The 19,748-nt window shown below is 31.1% G+C and overlaps 3 protein-coding genes across 4 annotated transcripts; 2 read left to right on the top strand and 1 right to left on the bottom strand.

Annotated features, from left to right (window-relative positions):
- Positions 1-4,214: 4,214 nt before the first annotated feature.
- LOC123909505 (silicon efflux transporter LSI2-like) lies at positions 4,215-8,028 on the top strand. 2 transcript variants are annotated; one of them, XM_045960347.1, is made up of 4 exons: positions 4,215-4,415; positions 5,156-6,452; positions 6,547-6,736; positions 7,628-8,028. In XM_045960347.1, the coding sequence occupies exons 2-4, from the start codon at positions 5,268-5,270 to the stop codon at positions 7,888-7,890; spliced, it is 1,638 nt and encodes a 545-aa protein (XP_045816303.1). In that variant the 5' UTR covers positions 4,215-4,415; positions 5,156-5,267; the 3' UTR covers positions 7,891-8,028. The 2 variants fall into 2 exon arrangements, with proteins under 2 accessions (XP_045816303.1, XP_045816302.1); XM_045960346.1 differs by lacking the exon at positions 4,215-4,415 and having other exon boundaries at positions 4,667-6,452.
- Positions 8,029-8,928: 900 nt separating this feature from the next.
- LOC123908805 (silicon efflux transporter LSI2-like) lies at positions 8,929-10,962 on the bottom strand. The gene is made up of 3 exons (XM_045959530.1): positions 9,696-10,962; positions 9,413-9,602; positions 8,929-9,283 (listed from the first exon to the last, which is right to left on the bottom strand). The coding sequence occupies exons 1-3, from the start codon at positions 10,917-10,919 to the stop codon at positions 9,021-9,023; spliced, it is 1,677 nt and encodes a 558-aa protein (XP_045815486.1). The 5' UTR covers positions 10,920-10,962; the 3' UTR covers positions 8,929-9,020.
- Positions 10,963-16,645: 5,683 nt separating this feature from the next.
- Positions 16,646-19,107, top strand: LOC123908298 (short-chain dehydrogenase TIC 32, chloroplastic-like). Its single transcript, XM_045958899.1, has 8 exons — positions 16,646-16,740; positions 17,108-17,339; positions 17,469-17,548; positions 17,812-17,965; positions 18,119-18,197; positions 18,322-18,406; positions 18,546-18,592; positions 18,707-19,107. Exons 2-8 carry the CDS (start codon positions 17,173-17,175, stop codon positions 18,866-18,868), a joined length of 774 nt encoding a protein of 257 aa, XP_045814855.1. The 5' UTR covers positions 16,646-16,740; positions 17,108-17,172; the 3' UTR covers positions 18,869-19,107.
- The last annotated feature ends 641 nt before the right edge of the window (positions 19,108-19,748 follow it).

Raw genomic sequence — 19,748 nt, 5'->3', positions numbered from 1 at the left:
CGTCGAACCATCGACTCTAATACCATTGTTGGGTCACGAGGGGGCAGATAGGGGATCATCTACATTGGGATTAAGAACAACAATACAAGTGAGTTGAACACCACACTTTTACCCAAAATCTTAAGGCGTTAGGTTTGTGGCGTTAGGTTTGTAAGTTCTCTCACTTATAAAATATTCAACCTCCATTTTTTTAAACAATATAAGATATAACTCAAGCTTGTCAGGATATTAGTCACCGATGGTAAAAAAATTACACCTATAATATGATAAAAATTAAATTAAATAAAATACATACAACAATTTTAATTATCGAAAAAAAAAATAGTACAACAATTTTTCAGATATAGGTAGAGCATGCGTGCAAGTAATATTTTTCTTTTTGGGCTCTTGCATATCCGTACAGGGAGTATAAGCCCAGTTGGGAGGGTACATGTTTGGGATAAATTTTTGGCAAAAATTGTGCACGAATCATAGTTGAAATAACGTTTCGATAATTAAATTTCAAATTATCAGAATTCAAAACTTTTTGTCTTTGTATTTATAATATGGTATAAAAAATAAATAAATTATTACAATGTATTTATATGGGCACTATTATTTGAACATTTAAAATTTGATACCTGTAAAAAATACATCATTTATAAATACTATCACAGTTTCACATTGTAAGCAGCTTATTATCCACTAGATTACATATTCAATTAATTAATTTTGTTCACAAACAAATATATAATATAAAAATATAAATTTATAAAAATACCAGGGTATTTCAATAATTTCTTATATTTTGGGGGTGGTCGTGGTCTACCCCAACACCCTTGGTCAGGGGCGTCTCCGAGTTTTAGGAGGCTCTGTACAAAATATAAAAGTGGCCCCTTAATAAAAAAAATTAAAAAAATTATCGATTTAAATTGCATATAATATAAAAAAAAAAACATTCTTGTAAACATATAAATTATCAATATTAAACCTTACATTAAATTAAATGGAACAAGAAATACAAAATAATTATCTTTGAATATAACGTCAAAAAGGAACATCATAATCTAAGATTAAATTTTATGCAAAGATTAAAATGGACTAGAACTATATTTACGAGTATAGATAACTAATATATTGATACTCATGATATTTATGAACATTAACAATATATAACTATTATTTTAGGGCCTAAAAATTAATCTATTAATATACATATGATATTTTATAGGTATAAATAATATATAAATAATATTATAGGACCTCAAAATTTTGAGTTGAGGCCCTAAAAATTTTGAGGCCCTATACCGTCGCACACCTCGCACATGCATGCGAGCCTCCTCTACCCTTGGTTAAATTGTACCGCCGTCATGCACTAACACCGTTTGATCAAAATTTAGTGGTTCATATATAAAGTTGAAAATTTCTCTTCCGACCCCCACATTTCTTTTATACTCCCTTAAAATCCCATTCTGCTATTGTAAATTCAAAAAATATGGAATACAAAATTTTGGTTTCTACTAACCGAAATTTTTAAACTATGAAAAAAAATTGATTCATAAAAATCGAAATACCTTACAAAGGCAAAAACGTCAGTTAGGCGGGTATAAAAGAAACGTGGGGATCGGAAGAGAAATTTTCTATATAATTTTGGAGTGATCGCTTTCGGGCTTTGTCAAACTATCCATTGAACCGGCGGGCTAGACTTCTTCTATAACGTAATTTTTGAGTTGGATTAGTAAATAGTTTCTATTAGAATAAAAGAGACAAAAAAATTTATTTTTGGTTTTATTTTTTAGTAAAGTTCATTAGGAGACAAATTATTGTAGTGACTATCAACTAACTTAAGCGGCCACATCTACGGCTGGTTATATCGAACAAACTATTACTAATGATATCAGATAGGGTTTATTTTCATAAAAAAGATGATGTATTGATGTGGTGTCATGTGTAATATATATGGAATGGAACTCACTACGCTCGCTCAACTCTCCCACTCCTTGCCCATCTTTTTGTGTCTGAGTCATACTCAACATAAGGGCTTAAGTCCTTGAAAATGCCATATCCATTTTTTTTTAAACAATATATGCGTGACCCCGGGAGATAGATGCTAATTATGGGTAGAAAGCAGGAACCTTTATGTAAAAAATTTCGGAATATCGGGGGATTACGGATCAAATCTCTTATACTACCATCGATCTTTTATTTAGAGAGATGAGATATTCACATTTTAGTATTTTGTTTCAAATAAGATAAATATCTAGATAAGAGATTATATGCAAACAAAAATTACCAAAACAAAACCCAACTATTGACATATATGATCATGAATAGTCACAACTCTTAATAAAAATTATTTAGACATAAAAAGTATACACATAATTTAATTACTTTAAAAATACACACCACTTATTTCTTTGTTCTTATATCTTTTCTCTTTTGGGTGAGCACTTAAATAAGTAGCTCAATATTATGACAAGAGAAGGCTTTCTATATGATTGATATTCCACCTTCGTGTCGTGGCTTCTTTTACTCTTCTATCTTCGTTGGATATGATCGATATTAATTCATGCAATATTCAACTATCAACTACAAATATATTCGGGGGAAGGTGTGATTCATGCTTCTAATGTATGATCATAAAACAAGACGTGTAGTCACAAGAGCCAAATATTCCTCGTTCATTCACGTGGTACGGTCTAGCTACATATAATAAATATTCCTCGTTCATTCTAATAATCTTTTAGTATATAGTTCTCATATTGTTTTTCTTTTCTACATTAATAATTAAAGTCTTATAGTTTTATAAAAAAGTACATATCAATGGGTTATAATCTTTATTTATTTATTTATTTATTTTTTTTACGTTAATCAATGGGTTATAATATTCAATTATGAAGATCTGGTCAAAGTAAAAATATTTCTGCCAATATTTTCATATCATCAGCCTAATATAAATTATTGGAATTATGCAATGCAACTCTTATTGTAATAGACAATGTCTAATGTGACATTTCTGGTGTTGTTTTGGAATCTATGTGTATATAGATAAAAAAATGCATTACGCTATCTCTGGAGGTTGATTATTAATATATAAGCATTTATTTTGCTTTGGAGTTTCTTTATATTATTAATAATCCCTTCTATTAGATATATTTAAGGTTGAGTCTCAATAATATGCAATATATATAAATTAATTTAGCTGATGATAGGGACAAGTTGACGTAGAACTGAGACTCAATTTTGTCCTTAAAACCTACCAAACTAGATGACAAACCTGGAGTGCAAGAAGTCAATACTCAAATTTGATTTGAGTTTCACGTTGTAATTTTTATATGTGAAGTGCTAAAAATACTAATTCTTTTTAAACAATACAACTTTAATTCCTTTATTTTGATTATTAAATTTAGATTTTGACCTGTTTATTTTAAATTCCAGAATTTAATAGTCCCATATTTTGACTAAATCGAATTACTGCAATCTCTTTGGTAGCTAGATAACTTTTTAACTTTTTATTCACGAGAAGAATACATGGTGCCTTGAGGGAACTGCGTCATTCCAACCAAAATAAAAATTGTTTCCAACTTTATCAAGCTACTTTTGCGTGAAACAACCGACTATATAAGATAAATAAAGGATAAATGATTTTTATTAGGTGTCATATCAATCTTTAAATGTATGAAAATTGTAAATAGATTTACAAGTTTAGAGTTCAAAAAATTATGCATAGTAATATAATTTCAATGCGTTCTTAAGAACTAATATGTTAACGATTATATTTTTAGGAAATAATTAAAATGGTTTTTTTATAAGTTTAGGAACTAAAATGGTGGTTTGCCTATTTATCTTATATTGTAAAAATAATTAAAATGTATCATTAATATTTTTTTTTGTCTAGAAATTTATCATTAATATTTATCTATAAAAAAATAAGAAATATTTGTCTTTTCCCATAATTCCAGTCATTAAAGTTTGAAGTTGCCGTTTATGATTTTTTTATAATTATTTTCATCACAATATCCGGCCCACTTAGTCATTTAATCTAGTTTGGAGGTCAATTCTGACATTATGTGGTTCTAATCTCCTCCATCACAATTGCGGGGATCAAATCATGATTTTATTAATTTTTTTATAGAGTCGATTTATTATTATTATTTTTTCTGACAGGGATTTTAATAATTATTATAACCCACAATTCATATATTACATATATATATTAGTGTCATGTTTCATCATGTGACTATGAGGTGTCTAGAAACCTCAATGATCCATGGATATATGCTACAATTTTCTCCTTCTTATTCCTTAAAAAAAGAAAAACTTTCAAAAAGTTTATAGCTTTTGATGAAGATGACAAAAATCCAATTTGGAGATAAGAAATTGACATGAGTTTCCAAGTTAGACGACTCAACCAAAAATAGATTCTTCTTTCCAAGGTTTGTGTGTGGTACACGTTTCATGCTCTTTTACTCTTCCATTTTCCTTAACTAAAATCCTATTTAAGATGATATATTAGCTTTGCTAATAATTTCCACAAGTTTACCTTAGTAGCATATTATCATTAATTTAACTGAAAATAAGTTTATCATACATACATATATATATATATATATATATATATATATATATATATATATATATATATATATATATATATATATATATATATATATATATGATCTAGTTATTTTCCATTTATGGGTTTTGTGAATTAATTTGATTCTTTTAGAAGTTGAGTAGAGACTTGAATTTTGTGAAAAAAGTGGTTGAACTTTTTTTTGTTGTTGCAAGCTTATAATTATATCTATCTATCTATCTATCTATAAATACTTAATTCATCTATAGCTTGAGTTTATTAGAATCTAGTAAGATATCATAAACTTAACATATCTACTTCATTTTTTTGATGATCAATGATCTTTATTGATGTTAATGATTCACAATTTCCAATATTTCAGTCTCATAACAATAGATTGAATACATGCATGTTTGGATTCACAGTGAGTTTGACAAAATCACTTTAGTACTGAGATTACCATGATTCTATTGAAGCTCGAATTTGTAGCTTTTGTAAAATCACAGCAGTACACCGTGATTCTGACAAAGCAATGAAGTAGTCTAAAAAAGTTATATTTTCATGCAATTTTTTCTAACCAATGGTGTTTTTCTTGTTCAGGAAGATTCATTTCAACCAAAGTAAAGATTCTATGGATAGTTAATGTTCAAAAGGTGAAGTTTTTGTTTATGATCTTTGATTGGAGCTAAGATTTTCTTGTTGAATCAAAACAATGGCTTTAGCTCCAATTCCAAAAGTTGTTTTAGGTTCAATAGCCTTTGCAATTTTCTGGATACTAGCAGTTTTTCCAGCAGTTCCATTTCTACCAATTGGTAGAACAGCAGGTTCCCTTTTAGGTGCAATGCTTATGGTAATATTCAGAGTCATTTCTCCGGACGAAGCATATGCTGCAATCGATCTTCCAATCCTCGGTCTTCTTTTCGGCACAATGGTTGTTAGTGTCTATCTTGAAAGAGCAGACATGTTCAAATACATAGGAAAATTACTTTCTTGGAAAAGTAAAGGACCAAAAGATTTACTTTGTAGAATCTGTTTGATTTCGGCTTTATCGAGTGCTCTTTTCACAAATGATACTTCTTGTGTTGTTTTAACTGAATTCATATTGAAAATTGCAAAACAACATAATTTACCACCTCACCCTTTTTTGCTTGCACTTGCTTCAAGTGCTAATATTGGTTCCTCAGCTACACCAATTGGTAATCCTCAAAATCTTGTTATAGCTGTCGAAAGTAAAATTTCGTTCGGAGATTTTTTGTTCGGTATTCTTCCTGCTATGCTTATAGGAGTTGTGGTGAATGCTTTAATTCTTATAGCTATGTATTGGAAATTGTTATCTGGTCATAAAGATATCGAGGATCCTATCGCTGAAGTTGCGGCTGAAGAAGAGGTTAATTCTCATCAATTTTCGCCGGCTACGATGTCTCATTATTCATCATCATTTAATTCTCAAGAGTTGAATGGTTACTTACTAGAATCTTCTAGTATTCAAAACTCTCCCCAAGCTCAAAATCTACGGAACCGGTTAGTTTCGATTGAAAGTGAAATTCATAGGTTTCATGTTGGAAGTGCAATCAATTCCGCTAGAAACTCTAGTGCATCAAAGGAAGGGACTAATAATAATGACTTGGCTTCTGAAACAAAAGTGGAAACTAGTCCATCGAAAACTGTTGTCGAAATAGATAGAACAATGGACGGACATGTTTTGGCGTCTTCGGATGGAAAGGACTGTTTAGGTGCTGAGCGGAAACGTTTACTGTGGAAAACATGTGTTTATTTGATCACATTAGGAATGTTGATTGCAATGCTTCTTGGTTTGAATATGTCATGGACTGCGATTTCGGCCGCATTAGCTTTGGTTGTTCTTGATTTCAAAGATGCTAGACCAAGTTTAGAGAAGGTACTAAAAAACTAAACACTTTTCGACTACTATTATTCTTGTGCTTGTTGAAGATTGAACAAATGTCTTAGAATTTTTCTTCTTGTTCATACAGGTTTCATATTCACTTTTGATATTCTTTTGTGGAATGTTCATCACAGTAGATGGATTCAACAAAACTGGTATTCCAAGTGCTTTATGGGAGTTTATGGAGCCTTATTCGCGAGTTGATCGTTCTAGTGGAATAGTGATACTCGCTCTAGTTATACTAGTCCTATCAAATTTGGCTTCAAATGTACCAACCGGTAAGTGGATGGTTTTCATATTCGGATCCTCTATAGTTACCGGGTCGTTCCAGTAATAGGAAAAAATGACAATCAATAAAATAATTTTAAAAATATTATTATTTTATTTATCGTGTCTTTCTCTTTCCTACTAGAACCATCCGGTAATTAACCGGAGAGGATCCACACTAGTGATTATCCTTCATGTTTTGCTCTTTTTGCTTTTCTCTTCTATATGTCATGATTTTTGAAATTAAATGCATCAAGTTGTTATGTAGGAGTATAATTTGTAAAGTCTTTTTTTCCCATGTTGATTTCTGAGTTTCCTGGACCCATAAATGGACCCTATAAGGTTCTAGTGATTTATTTTTGTAGGCCTATCATTAATATCCAATTTATGGGATGAATCAACTTGTATGCAACATGTTGCAGGAGAGAGAGAAAAGATCCTAGGTGACTAGGTCTGTTTATGCAGGGTAGTTACTCAGTATGTTTTTCATATCAGATTGGGATTTTAATTTGGGACCATAGGATTTAACATTTGCTTGGAACATTTTCTGTTACATTCTATAGTTTTCCTATTTTTTGTTTGTCATGTAGCCTATGGCTATTCTACCCTTTAAGTGAATAAGTGAGATGTTTGGGATTTGAACCACGGCCGCCTGCATATAAAATGCAATGTTCATACCAACTGAGCTAAGCTAACACCTCAAATGTAATGGAATAGTAATTATGTACAACATAATGAGATCTATCATATAAATTATTCTGATCAGATTTTTTCTTCTCTTTCCTTGAAATTTTTAGAAGTCCAAAAAATTAGTTAAATGTCCATATATACATTTTATGATTTTTGCAGGGATTTTTTTATCTGATCTATGATTTACCAATCTTGTGTTCATATTTGTCTAGTTCTATTGCTTGGAGCAAGAGTTGCAGCATCGGCTGCAGCAATTTCGAAAGAAGATGAGAAAAGGGCATGGCTCATCTTGGCTTGGGTCAGCACCGTCGCAGGGAACCTGTCATTATTGGGATCGGCTGCAAACTTGATTGTTTGCGAACAAGCTCGCCGAGCTCCCAACATTTCGTACACATTAACGTTCTGGAGCCATCTGAAATTTGGCCTCCCTTCAACTATTATAGTCACTGCTATTGGTTTGACACTAATAAGATGATAAGAATTTTTTGAACTTGTAGAATTTTACATACATTATGTTTCTTGATATGCAAGTTAAAGGGTATAAAATATAAATATATGTATTTGAATGCTGAACTTTTTGTGTTTTGAGCATTTGTGTCAATGCTTGTGATGATTCTGAATTGGCCAGGAGTGATTTCAAATTTCAACTTTGAAAGGAAATACTCCCTCCGGTTTTAAATATAAGCAAAAAGTCACTTTTTAGATTCATTGAATAATAAATGAATGTGACCTATATTATAAACCAGATTCATCCGTTATTTAATGAACCTAAAAAGTGACTTTTGTTTATATATTTAGAACCGGAGGGAGTATGAAGTAGTAGACTTGATTTTGCCTTTGAGTCTCAATGAGCAACTTTTAAGGAATGTGGGGTTCATTTAATAACTTTTCTTAGATGTACAATCTTCTTCAAGAGTGTATGGTTTAAGGGTGAAATTTGGTGATTTAAAAGAAAGAAGTAAAATATTTTAAATTTTGTTTTTTTCTATGATTTAAGTAAAACGGTGCGTTTCACGTGCCCTATGGTATCTTTAGGGCGGAGATTTTGAGTTTCAGTTTGTCTCATATGAGGACATGTGATTAGCATGGTCGATGGGAACCGTGAATATTACTAAATGTCCATCTAATATTACTAGTCACTGTAATGTTTTATGATAATCTTAATTTACCTAAAAAGATTTCCTTGCCATAGTGTACCTTTCATGATTAACAAAATTAAATAATATATTAATTTTGGAGAGGTGCTGCGTCGACTGTCCGTTCATAACCAACAGTCTAGATTGTGTAATTTTAGATCGTCCGATCTTAAATCAACAGTCGAAATTCTTTACTGCATGTAACAACATAATTTTCCTAACGTAGGAAATCTGGGTCCATACATACCCAGCCAAAGGCAAAATCAACTCTACTACTTCCTATTTCCTTTGAAATTTGAAATAACTCCTGATCAATTCAGAATCATCATCACATTGGCACAAATGCTCAAAACACAAAAAGTTCAGCATAGTTCAGCATTCATTTACATATATTTATATTTTATACCCTTTAACTTGCATATCAAGAAACATAGTGTATGTAAATTTCTACAAGTTCAAAATATTCTTATCATCTTATGAGTGTCAAACCAATAGCAGTGATTATAATAGTTGAAGGGAGGCCAAATTTGAGATGGTTCCAGAAGGTTAATGTGTATGAAATGTTCGGAGCTCGGCGAGCTTGTTCGCAAACAATCAAGTTTGCAGCTGATCCCAATAATGACAGGTTCCCTGCTACAGTGCTGACCCAAGCCAATATGAGCCATGCCCTTTTCTGGTCTTCTTTTGAAATTGCAGCCGCTGAGGCTGCAACTCTTGCTCCAAGCAATAGAACTAAACAAAATATAAACAGTTGAACACAAGATTGGTAAATCATAGATTCATATATCAGACAAAAAAAAAAAATCCTAAAATGTATATATTGACATTTAACTATTTTCGAACATGAAATCATCCACTTACCGGTTGGTACATTTGAAGCCAAATTTGATAGGACGAGTATAACTAGAGCAAGTATCACTATTCCACCAGAACGATCAACTCGCGAATAAGGCTCCATAAACTCCCATAAAGCACTTGGAATACCAGTTTTGTTGAATCCATCTACTGTGATAAACATTCCACAAAAGAATATCAAAAGTGAATATGAAACCTGTATGAACAAGAAGAATAACAATTTTAAGACATTTGTTCAATCTTCAACTAGCACAAGAATATAGTAACAAAGTGTTTAGTTTTTTAGTACCTTCTCTAAACTTGGTCTAGCATCTTTGAAATCAAGAACAACCAAAGCTAATGCAGCCGAAATCGTGGTCCATGACATATTCAAACCAAGAAGCATTGCAATCAACATTCCTAATGTGATCATATAAACACAAGATTTCCACAGTAAACGTTTCCGCTTCGCACATAAACAGTCCTTTCCATCCGAAGACACCAAAACAGGTACGTCCATTGTTCTATCTATTTCGACAACAGTTTTCGATGGAGTAGTTTCCACGTTTTTTTCCAAAGCCAAGTCATTATAAGTCCCTTCCTTTGATGCATTTGAGTTTCTAGCCGAATCGAATAGGCTACCAACATGAAACCTATGAATTTCACTATCATTCAAAACTAATCGGTTTCGTAGATTCTGAACTTGAGGAGAGTTTTGAATACTAGAAGATTCTAGTAAATAACCATTCAACACTTGAGAATTAAGTGATGATGAATAATGAGACATTGTAGCTGGGGAAAATTGATGAGAGTTAATAACCTCTTCTTCAGCCGCAACTTCAGCGATAGGATCCTCGACTTCTCTATGACCAGATAACAATTTCCAATACATAGCTATAAGAATTAAAGCATTAACTACAACTCCTACAAGCATAGCTGGAAGAATACCGAACAAAAACTCTCCGAACAAAATTTTACTCGAAACAGCTATAACAAGATTTTGAGGATTACCAATTGGTGTAGCTGAGGAACCAATATTAGCACTTGAAGCAAGTGCAAGCAAAAAAGGGAGAGGTGGTAAATTTTGCTGTTTTGCAATTTTCAATATGAATTCAGTCAAAACAACACAAGAAGTATCATTTGTGAAAAGAGCACTCGATAAAGCCGAAATCAAACAGATTCTACAAAGTAAATCTTTTGGTCCTTTACTTTTCCAAGAAAGTAATTTTCCGATGTATTTGAACATATCTGCTCTTTCAAGATAGACACTAACAACCATTGTACCGAAAAGAAGACCGAGGATTGGAAGATCGATTGCAGCGTACGCTTCGTCTGGAGAAATGACTCGGAATATTACCATAAGCATTGCACCTAAAAGGGAACCTGCTGTTCTACCAATTGGTAGAAATGGAACTGCTGGAAAAATTGCTAATATCCAGAAAATTGAAAAGGCTATTGAACCTAAAACAACTTTTGGAATTGGAGATAAAGCCATTGTTTTGATTAAACAAGAAGATCTCCACCTTTTTGACATTAACTACACCGTAGAATCTTTTACTTTGGTACAATGAAATTTCCTGAACAAGAAAAAGAAAAATCGGTTACAAAAAATGCTTCATTGTTTTGTCAGAATCACTGTGAATTTACAAAAACTAGAATTTAGAATTTCAGCAAAAATGCACTTATTTAAACAACAATTGTGAGAATGCTCCATTGGAAATTGTGAATCATTAAAATCATTAAAAATTGATGATCATCAAGAAGATGGAGTAGATATAGTATAAACTTGCAACAACAAAAAAGTTCAACCACTTTTTTCACAAAATTCAAGTCTCTACACACTTTTAAGAGAATCAAACTATTCACAAAACCCATAAATGGAAACGTGTACCTCAAGCAAACCTTGAAAAGAAAAATCTATATTTTTTGCTTGAGTCGTTCGTTTAAGCTCATGTCTATTTCCTATCCCCAAATTTGGAGTTTTGTCATCTTCATGAAAAGCTATAAACTTTTTGAAAGCTTTTTCTAATAAGCTATAAACTTTTTGAAAGCTTTTTCTAATTAAAGAATAAGATTGAGAAAATCTTCGCATATATCCATATCAGAAATGTTATAGGAACACATTTTTGTAAACATAAATACAACACATATATAATTACTTTATACCCCAATTTCCATTTTTATTTTTTTGGCTACTACTTGCTCCTTTTCCAGTTTATTTATTTATTTATTTAATATTTTCTTTCCCTCTCTCTTTCTTCACCGCACAACACACGTAACACATGTAAAAGAGTGAGAATTGGATTTGACGCAGTAACCGTTGATGTATAATTTAAACCATATGATCTCAAATCAACGTCTATGATTGAAAACAGTGTGATACTACATGTAACTTGGACAGCACAGATCTAGGACGAGTGGATGGACAAACAGAACCTTCTCTTCACATAGCTTACCATTTCTTTCATATATTTTTTGGCTTTCATTTTTCTAAATCACTCACTCATTTCATATTTCTCATTTACTCACCTAGGGAGACAAGAACAACCTCTCTTCCTATTAAGTCCTGATATGTGATACGATACCGATACGATACGACACCGATACGGGAAAATTTTCAAAATTCCCGATAAGATACGTCCGGGATACGTTATTTAAAAATTAAATTTAAAATTAAATATATAAATGCACAATATATAAACATAACTAAAATCGATAATAATAAAAATTAACATTCAAATTACTCAAAATAAGAAAACAAGTGACAATTACATATATTAAGTTAAGTACTACCCAAAAGGGGGTGGGATAGGTAGCTTAATTGGTTAAGCTAGTTGAGCTAAGGGTTAATGAGTTGGAGGTCCAGAGTTTAGGTCATGATAAGGAGAAAAACTAATAAAGATATATAGTTGGTAACATCATACTCTAACATTCAATACTTAAGAGAAAATATGAATTGTATCCGACAAGTATTGGTTATATTTTATTTTAAAAAATAATATTAATTACCGATACTTCTTTGATACGATATTTCTCTGATACGTGTATCATTATCAAAATTAGACATATTATGGGCATAAATATGTTTAGATATATACTAAGGGTTAATAAATATTAGACATATTTATGCCTATCTATGCCCTTAGTAAATATTAGACATATTTTAGGGTTATCAACCTCTCACATGCTTGAACCAATGATTGTGCTCAAGAATCAAGACAATTATTTAAATAAATTATATTTTTGAAAAATACTCTTATTATTACGACAATAATCTCTTGTACACTTGCGAAGCTATCAACCAACCAACTATCCATTTTTTAACAAATACTCCCTCCGTTCCTAATTATAAGTCTTCTTTCAAACATAAAATTTGTGCCTAAATATAAGTCTCTTTTCAAATTTCTAGACACATTTATTATCATTTTTCCAAACATAACCTTACTTTACATTGGAATCCGAAAAGTCAACTACAAATACATTTTTGTACAAGGACAATCTAGTAATTGTAACACTCAAAAAGTACATATTAATTACATTACCAACTTTTCTTAATATGCATGAAAAACCCCAATAGGGGCTTATAATAAGGGACAGAGGAAGTAACTAACAACATTTTTTTTTCTAAGTAATGTTGTGGAGTCTTCAAGTATGCAAACAGCTTATGCAATATAAATTAGGTTTTATGCTATTTTATAAGTTCACATTGGTGAAAATTGTAGTTTTATAAACTTTTATTTTTTGTTTACAATTAGCTGGAGATCAAACCCATGACCTATATAGCAGCATATTACCCAAACCCCTTACCACTAGACTAAACCTAGTTGCTTATTTTTATAAGCTATTTTATCATAAACTACCTTGACAAACTTATAATAACACATTAAAATTGCATAAGTTGTTTGTATTGTATAAGCTCAAAAATAAGATAATCCAAACGGATCCTAAGCTTGATCTTCGTTTCTATATATTGTAATAAATAAAAATCTTTTTAATTTATATATTCGAGCCTTAAATTATGCTGGAAGTGGTTGTAGATAGATGATCATATGCAAGATTTGGTATACACAACCACACAAATCATAAAATCTATAAAGATTATCAAGTGTATTATTAAATTATTGGTACTTTTATATCCACTATAAATAAAAATAATGAAGCAAGGTAAAGGCTTCACAACCATGGTACATAAAACAGCAAGGAAAATTTTGACTTATCCAAATTTGCTTTAGTTTATGCCACTTAATCATAAAATTAATATTTCTAGAGCACGAAATAAAATTAAAAAACAGAGTGTTACCTGTGATTTCTTGTTTCTTTCATTCTTTTGGTGGAATTGGTGTACAACTTGTGGAGTAAAATATTCACTACGTAACTACCACGAATTTGAAAGAGAAAAAAAGTGTTACATCTTGCTAATCATTGTGTCAAATTAGCATAGATAGGCATTGAAATCGAGTGTTTAATTTTTTGTATATATATATATAGTAAAAGCTAGCTAGAAAGCTTCACGCACCACAAGTTGTTAAATTTTCTTAAATGGCAAAATTATACTATTAAAATTTGCAAACCAAAGAGTACACAACGAGTTAATAATAAAAGTACAACAATGACATTCCCGTGAGTTTAACTCAGTTGACAGGTATATTACATTATATATAAAGGGTCGTGATTTAAACTCCGATCATTCCACTTATTCATTTTATGAGTGAAAATTTTAACCACTAAATTATTTGGCCAGAAAAACAAAGTACAATAATGACAAAGAGAACAATATATATATATATATATATATATGGGATGATTCATGTGAGATCTCAGTGCTAGGATATGAGAACAAATATTACTGATCGTTAGATTAAAATATATTAAAATCAACGAATATGATTTAATTAGGGTCAAAATATGCATTACACGCAAACGCTCTTCTTCCTCCTCTCTTTTGAACTATGTTTCTTACTCTTCTTGATCGCTCACATGTCTTTGTACTCAAACGTATTTTTCATGATTCAATTAAACAAATTTGAGAGTTTGCAAGGTTTCTATTCTGAACAAATCAAAATCAGATGACTTCGACGGTGAGGTTTGAGGTGATTACGATGGCGTTAGATTTTTGTTACGAAGACTCACGGTGGGGAAATATTCGTGTAAAACAGGTTAACATTCCAACATTCAAGTTAGTGAGTGGATCTTGGAGGACCGAAGTGAAAAGTGATTGAATTTTGTACTTTGGCACCAAAATCTTATCCTTTATAGAGGGACGCGATTATAACCGTTTGTGACAGCTGACAACGGTTGGTAAAGAGCACGATCGAGGAGCTGTTGAGATGAATCCAACGGTCCTAATAGTAATGTAAGTTGTATACTGGAACAATGGTGTTCGATACTAATAGCTTACGCCAGAACATAAGCCACCGAGGTGAAGTGGGGTTGGACTGGATTTAAAGCACTTGGGAAGCATGTATTGAACTAGATTTAAAGCACTTGGGCAACATGTATTGGGCCTTTGCAGAAAAATAAAAACCATTAGATTAAAATGAAGGGCTGAGATTAACACACTCTCTCACACAAATGTTCAACAACACCATTAATATATACACCACTGTCGTCGTTCATATTTCTAGCACCTATCATCGATTGGCCATTGACGATGTTTTTAAATAATTAACAAGTTCATTGTTCTACAAACTCTTCCTTCCTTGTCGGCCCTAATTTCCTTTTCATCGAGTTTTCTTCTTACTTCACCGGTGTGGGGTGTTTTTAAATTATTTTTGGCCTAAAATCACTCTATCTGCATCTTTTTTTTCTCACTTTTAATCTAAATAAGTTATTTTCACATATATTATCAAGTCTCGTTTATCTATTCGCAATACTTTAGTTTAGTACTATATGAGAGGTTGTTAATACAATGTATTGAAATTATAAAAATATTCTAAAATGCGTTTATTAGTAGTATTTTTTAGAAAAATTAACTAACACAAAACATATTTGAGGACCAAACTAACATAACAAATAAAAGATAAATTTGAGAATCAAAATGACTAACAAAAAACATATTTAAGGATCAAAATAAAGGAAATGTTAAACAGTGTCTCCAAAATAATGGTTAAGGAAATCTTGAATGTAGTGCATTCAATATGTTAAAATTTTTAAAACAATCTTTTCTACTTAAATTTTTTGCTTTTATCTTCAATTTTGTTTCATTAACCATTGTCCAGGAAACTATTTAGCATGACCCTAAAACTATTAAAAATGAAACTCTAGTTCTTCTGAACAATTCATCTTAGGTACAACTCACTAACAACAAAAAATAAAATGTGAATTATAAGTGTTTTGGATTGGGTCTATGCCCACATAGTGTTGGTTTGTCTGACGCGGTACTTTCTCGAGGGAGTTTAAAATGCGTAGAATTGCTTTAAGAGGAATTTTATCAAACACTTGGCGGTGTGCAAGTAAAATTCTTACTTAGGCAATTGATCAAACACTTGGTTAAAATCAAGTAACAAAATCTTCAATTTGCTAATTGAATAGTTGAATCAATTTGAATACAATTTTGAAATTAAAATCTTTTGATCAAAACAAATTAAAAAACACTGTGATTCAATTTATCCAATTATCAAATTTCAAAGATCAATCTAATTCTAACCAAAATCACAAAGAACAAATTAAAGAGATTAGGAAAAGAGAAAGACAAACACAATTTTTATAGAGGTTCCACCTTTGTCCTCACTCGGTGTACTTGTGCTTAATAGGATAAAAATGAGTTCTTTCTTAGTTTCTCAAATTATTATCAGTGTTGATGTGTCACTGTCATGTCTACTGTCTAGTGTCCATGTTTTTGTTAGTGCTTCATAGGATAAGAATGTTTTCTTCCATAGCTCCACTGTTGGAGCAAAGTCGATTTGGGTACTACAAAATCTAAGAAATATTCTTCTGTAGGAACTAGATTCTTATCATAAAATAATTACATTAACGCAGAACCAACCACCGACAGAAAATAATTATTGTAAAATATTAAAAGAAGAACACACAACGTCTATTTATAATGAAGTTGCAATAATTACATTAAATGTCTAGGATGTTGTAATAACTAGGAATACTAAATAATAGCCTAGGATGCTGTAAAGTTAAGGAATAGTAAAAACACACTGCCTTTTACACAATTATATTGCACTACCGAGAGTTCTTTAATTTGAAGCATAGTTGAGTCCATATAAGAAGAGTTAAGAACCTCAATTGTGAGTTGTTTACTATTGGTGATGCTCTTAGAATCACTGCAAGAAGGCGAGTAACGTGCGTGACTACTCAAAAGCTTGAATTTGAAGCTTTACAAAATTCATGGCGACATCACATTGGTATATGAGAAACCTAGAGGGAACACATATCCAAACCGGCACTCTTTCCTTCTACATGCCAAACAATTGCTGAAATTTAGGACTTTTGATTACTATTTTTCTTATGCTTGATACATGATTGCTTTGTTTTGAATTATCTTATTGGTGTTGGCGCTATGCTATTATAGTACGTATTATGTAGAGGAAAATTTAAACTACGGTGTTCTTATGATATGTTGCAAATGTGCTTTATATCACATTCTCTTTTGAATTTCTTTTGGTAATAGTGGCTATGTTCTGTGTAGATTACAGATACATGTTGGTGGAATTCACATTGGTGCTCGTTTTGATTCCAGTTATTTTAATTATATGGTCCATGTTACTGTAGGGGCTACTAGTGGTATTGGTATTGAGACTGCCCGTGTACTTGCATTACGCGGTGTCCATGTAGTTATGGGGGTCAGGAATATGGAAGCTGGTAAGGAGATCAAGGAAACCATATTAAGAAATAATTCAACTGCAAAAATCGACATGATGGAGCTGGACCTAAGCTCAATGGAATCTGTGAGAAAATTCACGTCACAGTTTAACTCTCGTAGTCTTCCTTTGAATATACTTATGTAAGTTACCATGGATACTTTACTTAAGAATTTTATTTATGAATGTGTTACACCAGAAGAATGTTAGATATTAAAATTTCAACATATGATGTTGTATATAATAAAAAGATCATCTTTCACTGTTCTAAGAAATAATGCAGGAATCATGGCAACACCATTCAAGCTTTCCAAAGACAATATAGAATTACAATTTGCAACAAGCCATATAGGTAAAATTTGCATCTTAAATATTTGTCAATGCATACTCATGCACAAATAATATTTGATAAATCTTATAGTCTTTAGTGTGCTAAAACAATCAATCCATTAAATTGTTAATTGTAGCAGAGTGAAGATACTTATATTACTACATCAAATACTTTGATATTTATAAATTTGTATATTGGAAAATAATAACTGGTATTGTTTATAATCATTGTACCTTATTGTTTTTTTAAGAAAGTACGATATATATAAAGATCTTTCCATGTAGGTCATTTTCTTTTGACAAACTTACTGTTGGAAACAATGAAACAAACTGCCATTAAACAGAAGAAAGAAGGAAGGATTGTAAATGTTGCATCAAGACGTCATAAATTATCATATTCTGAAGGGATTAGATTCGATAAGATTAATGATGAATCAGGGTAACAATTTCTTAATGGCATAAATTTCAGTACAATCATTTATATTAATGATATTTGCAAATGTTCCCCCTCAGCTCTTTTAATTCTCATCGGTGATTGTATGATATATAAAATCAAGTATTTGACATTTTCAATAATGTTCACATTTTTCAGGTATAACAGTTTGTCTGCCTATGGACAGTCAAAGCTTGCCAATGTTTTGCATGCTAATGAACTTGCAAGATATCTAAAGGTGACTCACTTGTTTGAGGTTTTTATGTTAAGCAACTTCGAAGTTTTGAAATGCGAGCTATTTTTATGTTTTTCTATTTATCACCGTTGGTTTCGTTATGCTAATGGATATTTATTTATAACAGGAGGAGGGCACAATGATTACTGCAAACTCACTGAACCCAGGAGCGATTGCCACCAATCTATTTCGTTATCACAGTTTAATCGATGGTAATTCCATCTTTCCTGTTTTATTTTTCGTCTCAAAAAAGATTTTATGCCAAAACTAGATCAACATTCAACTTCTTGTTCGCATTGATGGATGGTGCACAATGCACATATTGACAATTCGGGCGTATTCCTTATGCAGGATTTGTTGGTCTAATTGGTAGATACGCAATGAAAAGTATACAACAGGTAATAATCTAACTGAAGAATTTGTTTAGTTCTTTTTTCTTACAGGTCACAGTCTAGCGCAAGATATGTGTAAATAAATTCATAGAAAAGTTCCTCTAATTCTTGTTATCATAGGGAGCAGCAACCACATGTTATGTCGCATTGCATCCACAAGTTAAAGGGCTGAGCGGTTGCTACTTTGTGGACTGTAATTTAGCTGAAACAAGTTCACAAGCAGGTGATCAAGAGCTTGCAAGGAAACTATGGGAGTATAGCTCAAATTTGATTAAAACTTGATATTATCACTCCTAAGTTGTAAGCACTATTTTTTTTTTTTTGAATCGGTAAAATTTATTAAAGCTTCCTCCATAACAAGAAGTACATGAGCAGCCAAAGCAGTACAAAAACAAAATAATCCACTAGCACATCCAACAAGGACTGCTACAAAGATCCAAAAGAAAGAAAAAACCCCACTAACATAGGAACAACAAAAGTTGTAAGCACTATTATATAGTGATAATTTTAAACTTATTGTATCTTTTGCATCTATTGTCACAAATTGTGTGATATTTTTTTACCTGCTTTGCCTGATTTTATATGGTAAAACTATACAGTTATTATAAATGTCCTCTTTAAGGATAAATTTGATTCTGAATTAAATTTTCTTTTTTAATTTTATTATACTATACTTCAACTGCAATTTACTTGTTATTATTTTTGTCATTTTTCAGTATTTTCAGTATTTTCAATTTACTTGTTATTATTTTTGTCATTTTTGTCATTTTCCATTTTGCTCTGTTTTTTTTCTTTTTATATAAAAAAAATCAATTTTAATATGCAGAAGGGTTTGAAACCTGCGTCCTAAAGACCAAAACATTGTTTCCTATCTACAATTAACGCCCTCACCAATTTTTTGTGCTATAAATAGTTTCTATCCAAATGTATATATCTAGAATTATTTTGTGAATGAATCAAAATTTTTTATCAGTAAAAAAATGCATAATTTATATTTTTTTCTAATTAAATGCATAATTATTTTCAAATAAACACAATAATTCTTTTTTTTGAGTATAAATGCAATATAGGTATTAGGGTACGTTTCGCCCAACTTTTTTTAGAGTTTATGCAAACAACTTATGCAATATAAATTAGGTTTTATGCTATTTTATAAGTTCAC

Source organism: Trifolium pratense, linkage group LG2, assembly GCF_020283565.1.
Source record: "Trifolium pratense cultivar HEN17-A07 linkage group LG2, ARS_RC_1.1, whole genome shotgun sequence".
In the NCBI taxonomy this organism is placed as follows: Eukaryota; Viridiplantae; Streptophyta; class Magnoliopsida; order Fabales; family Fabaceae; genus Trifolium; species Trifolium pratense.
The sequence above is the reverse complement of the archived record's forward strand: the minus strand, read 5'-3'. Positions and strand labels throughout refer to the sequence as shown.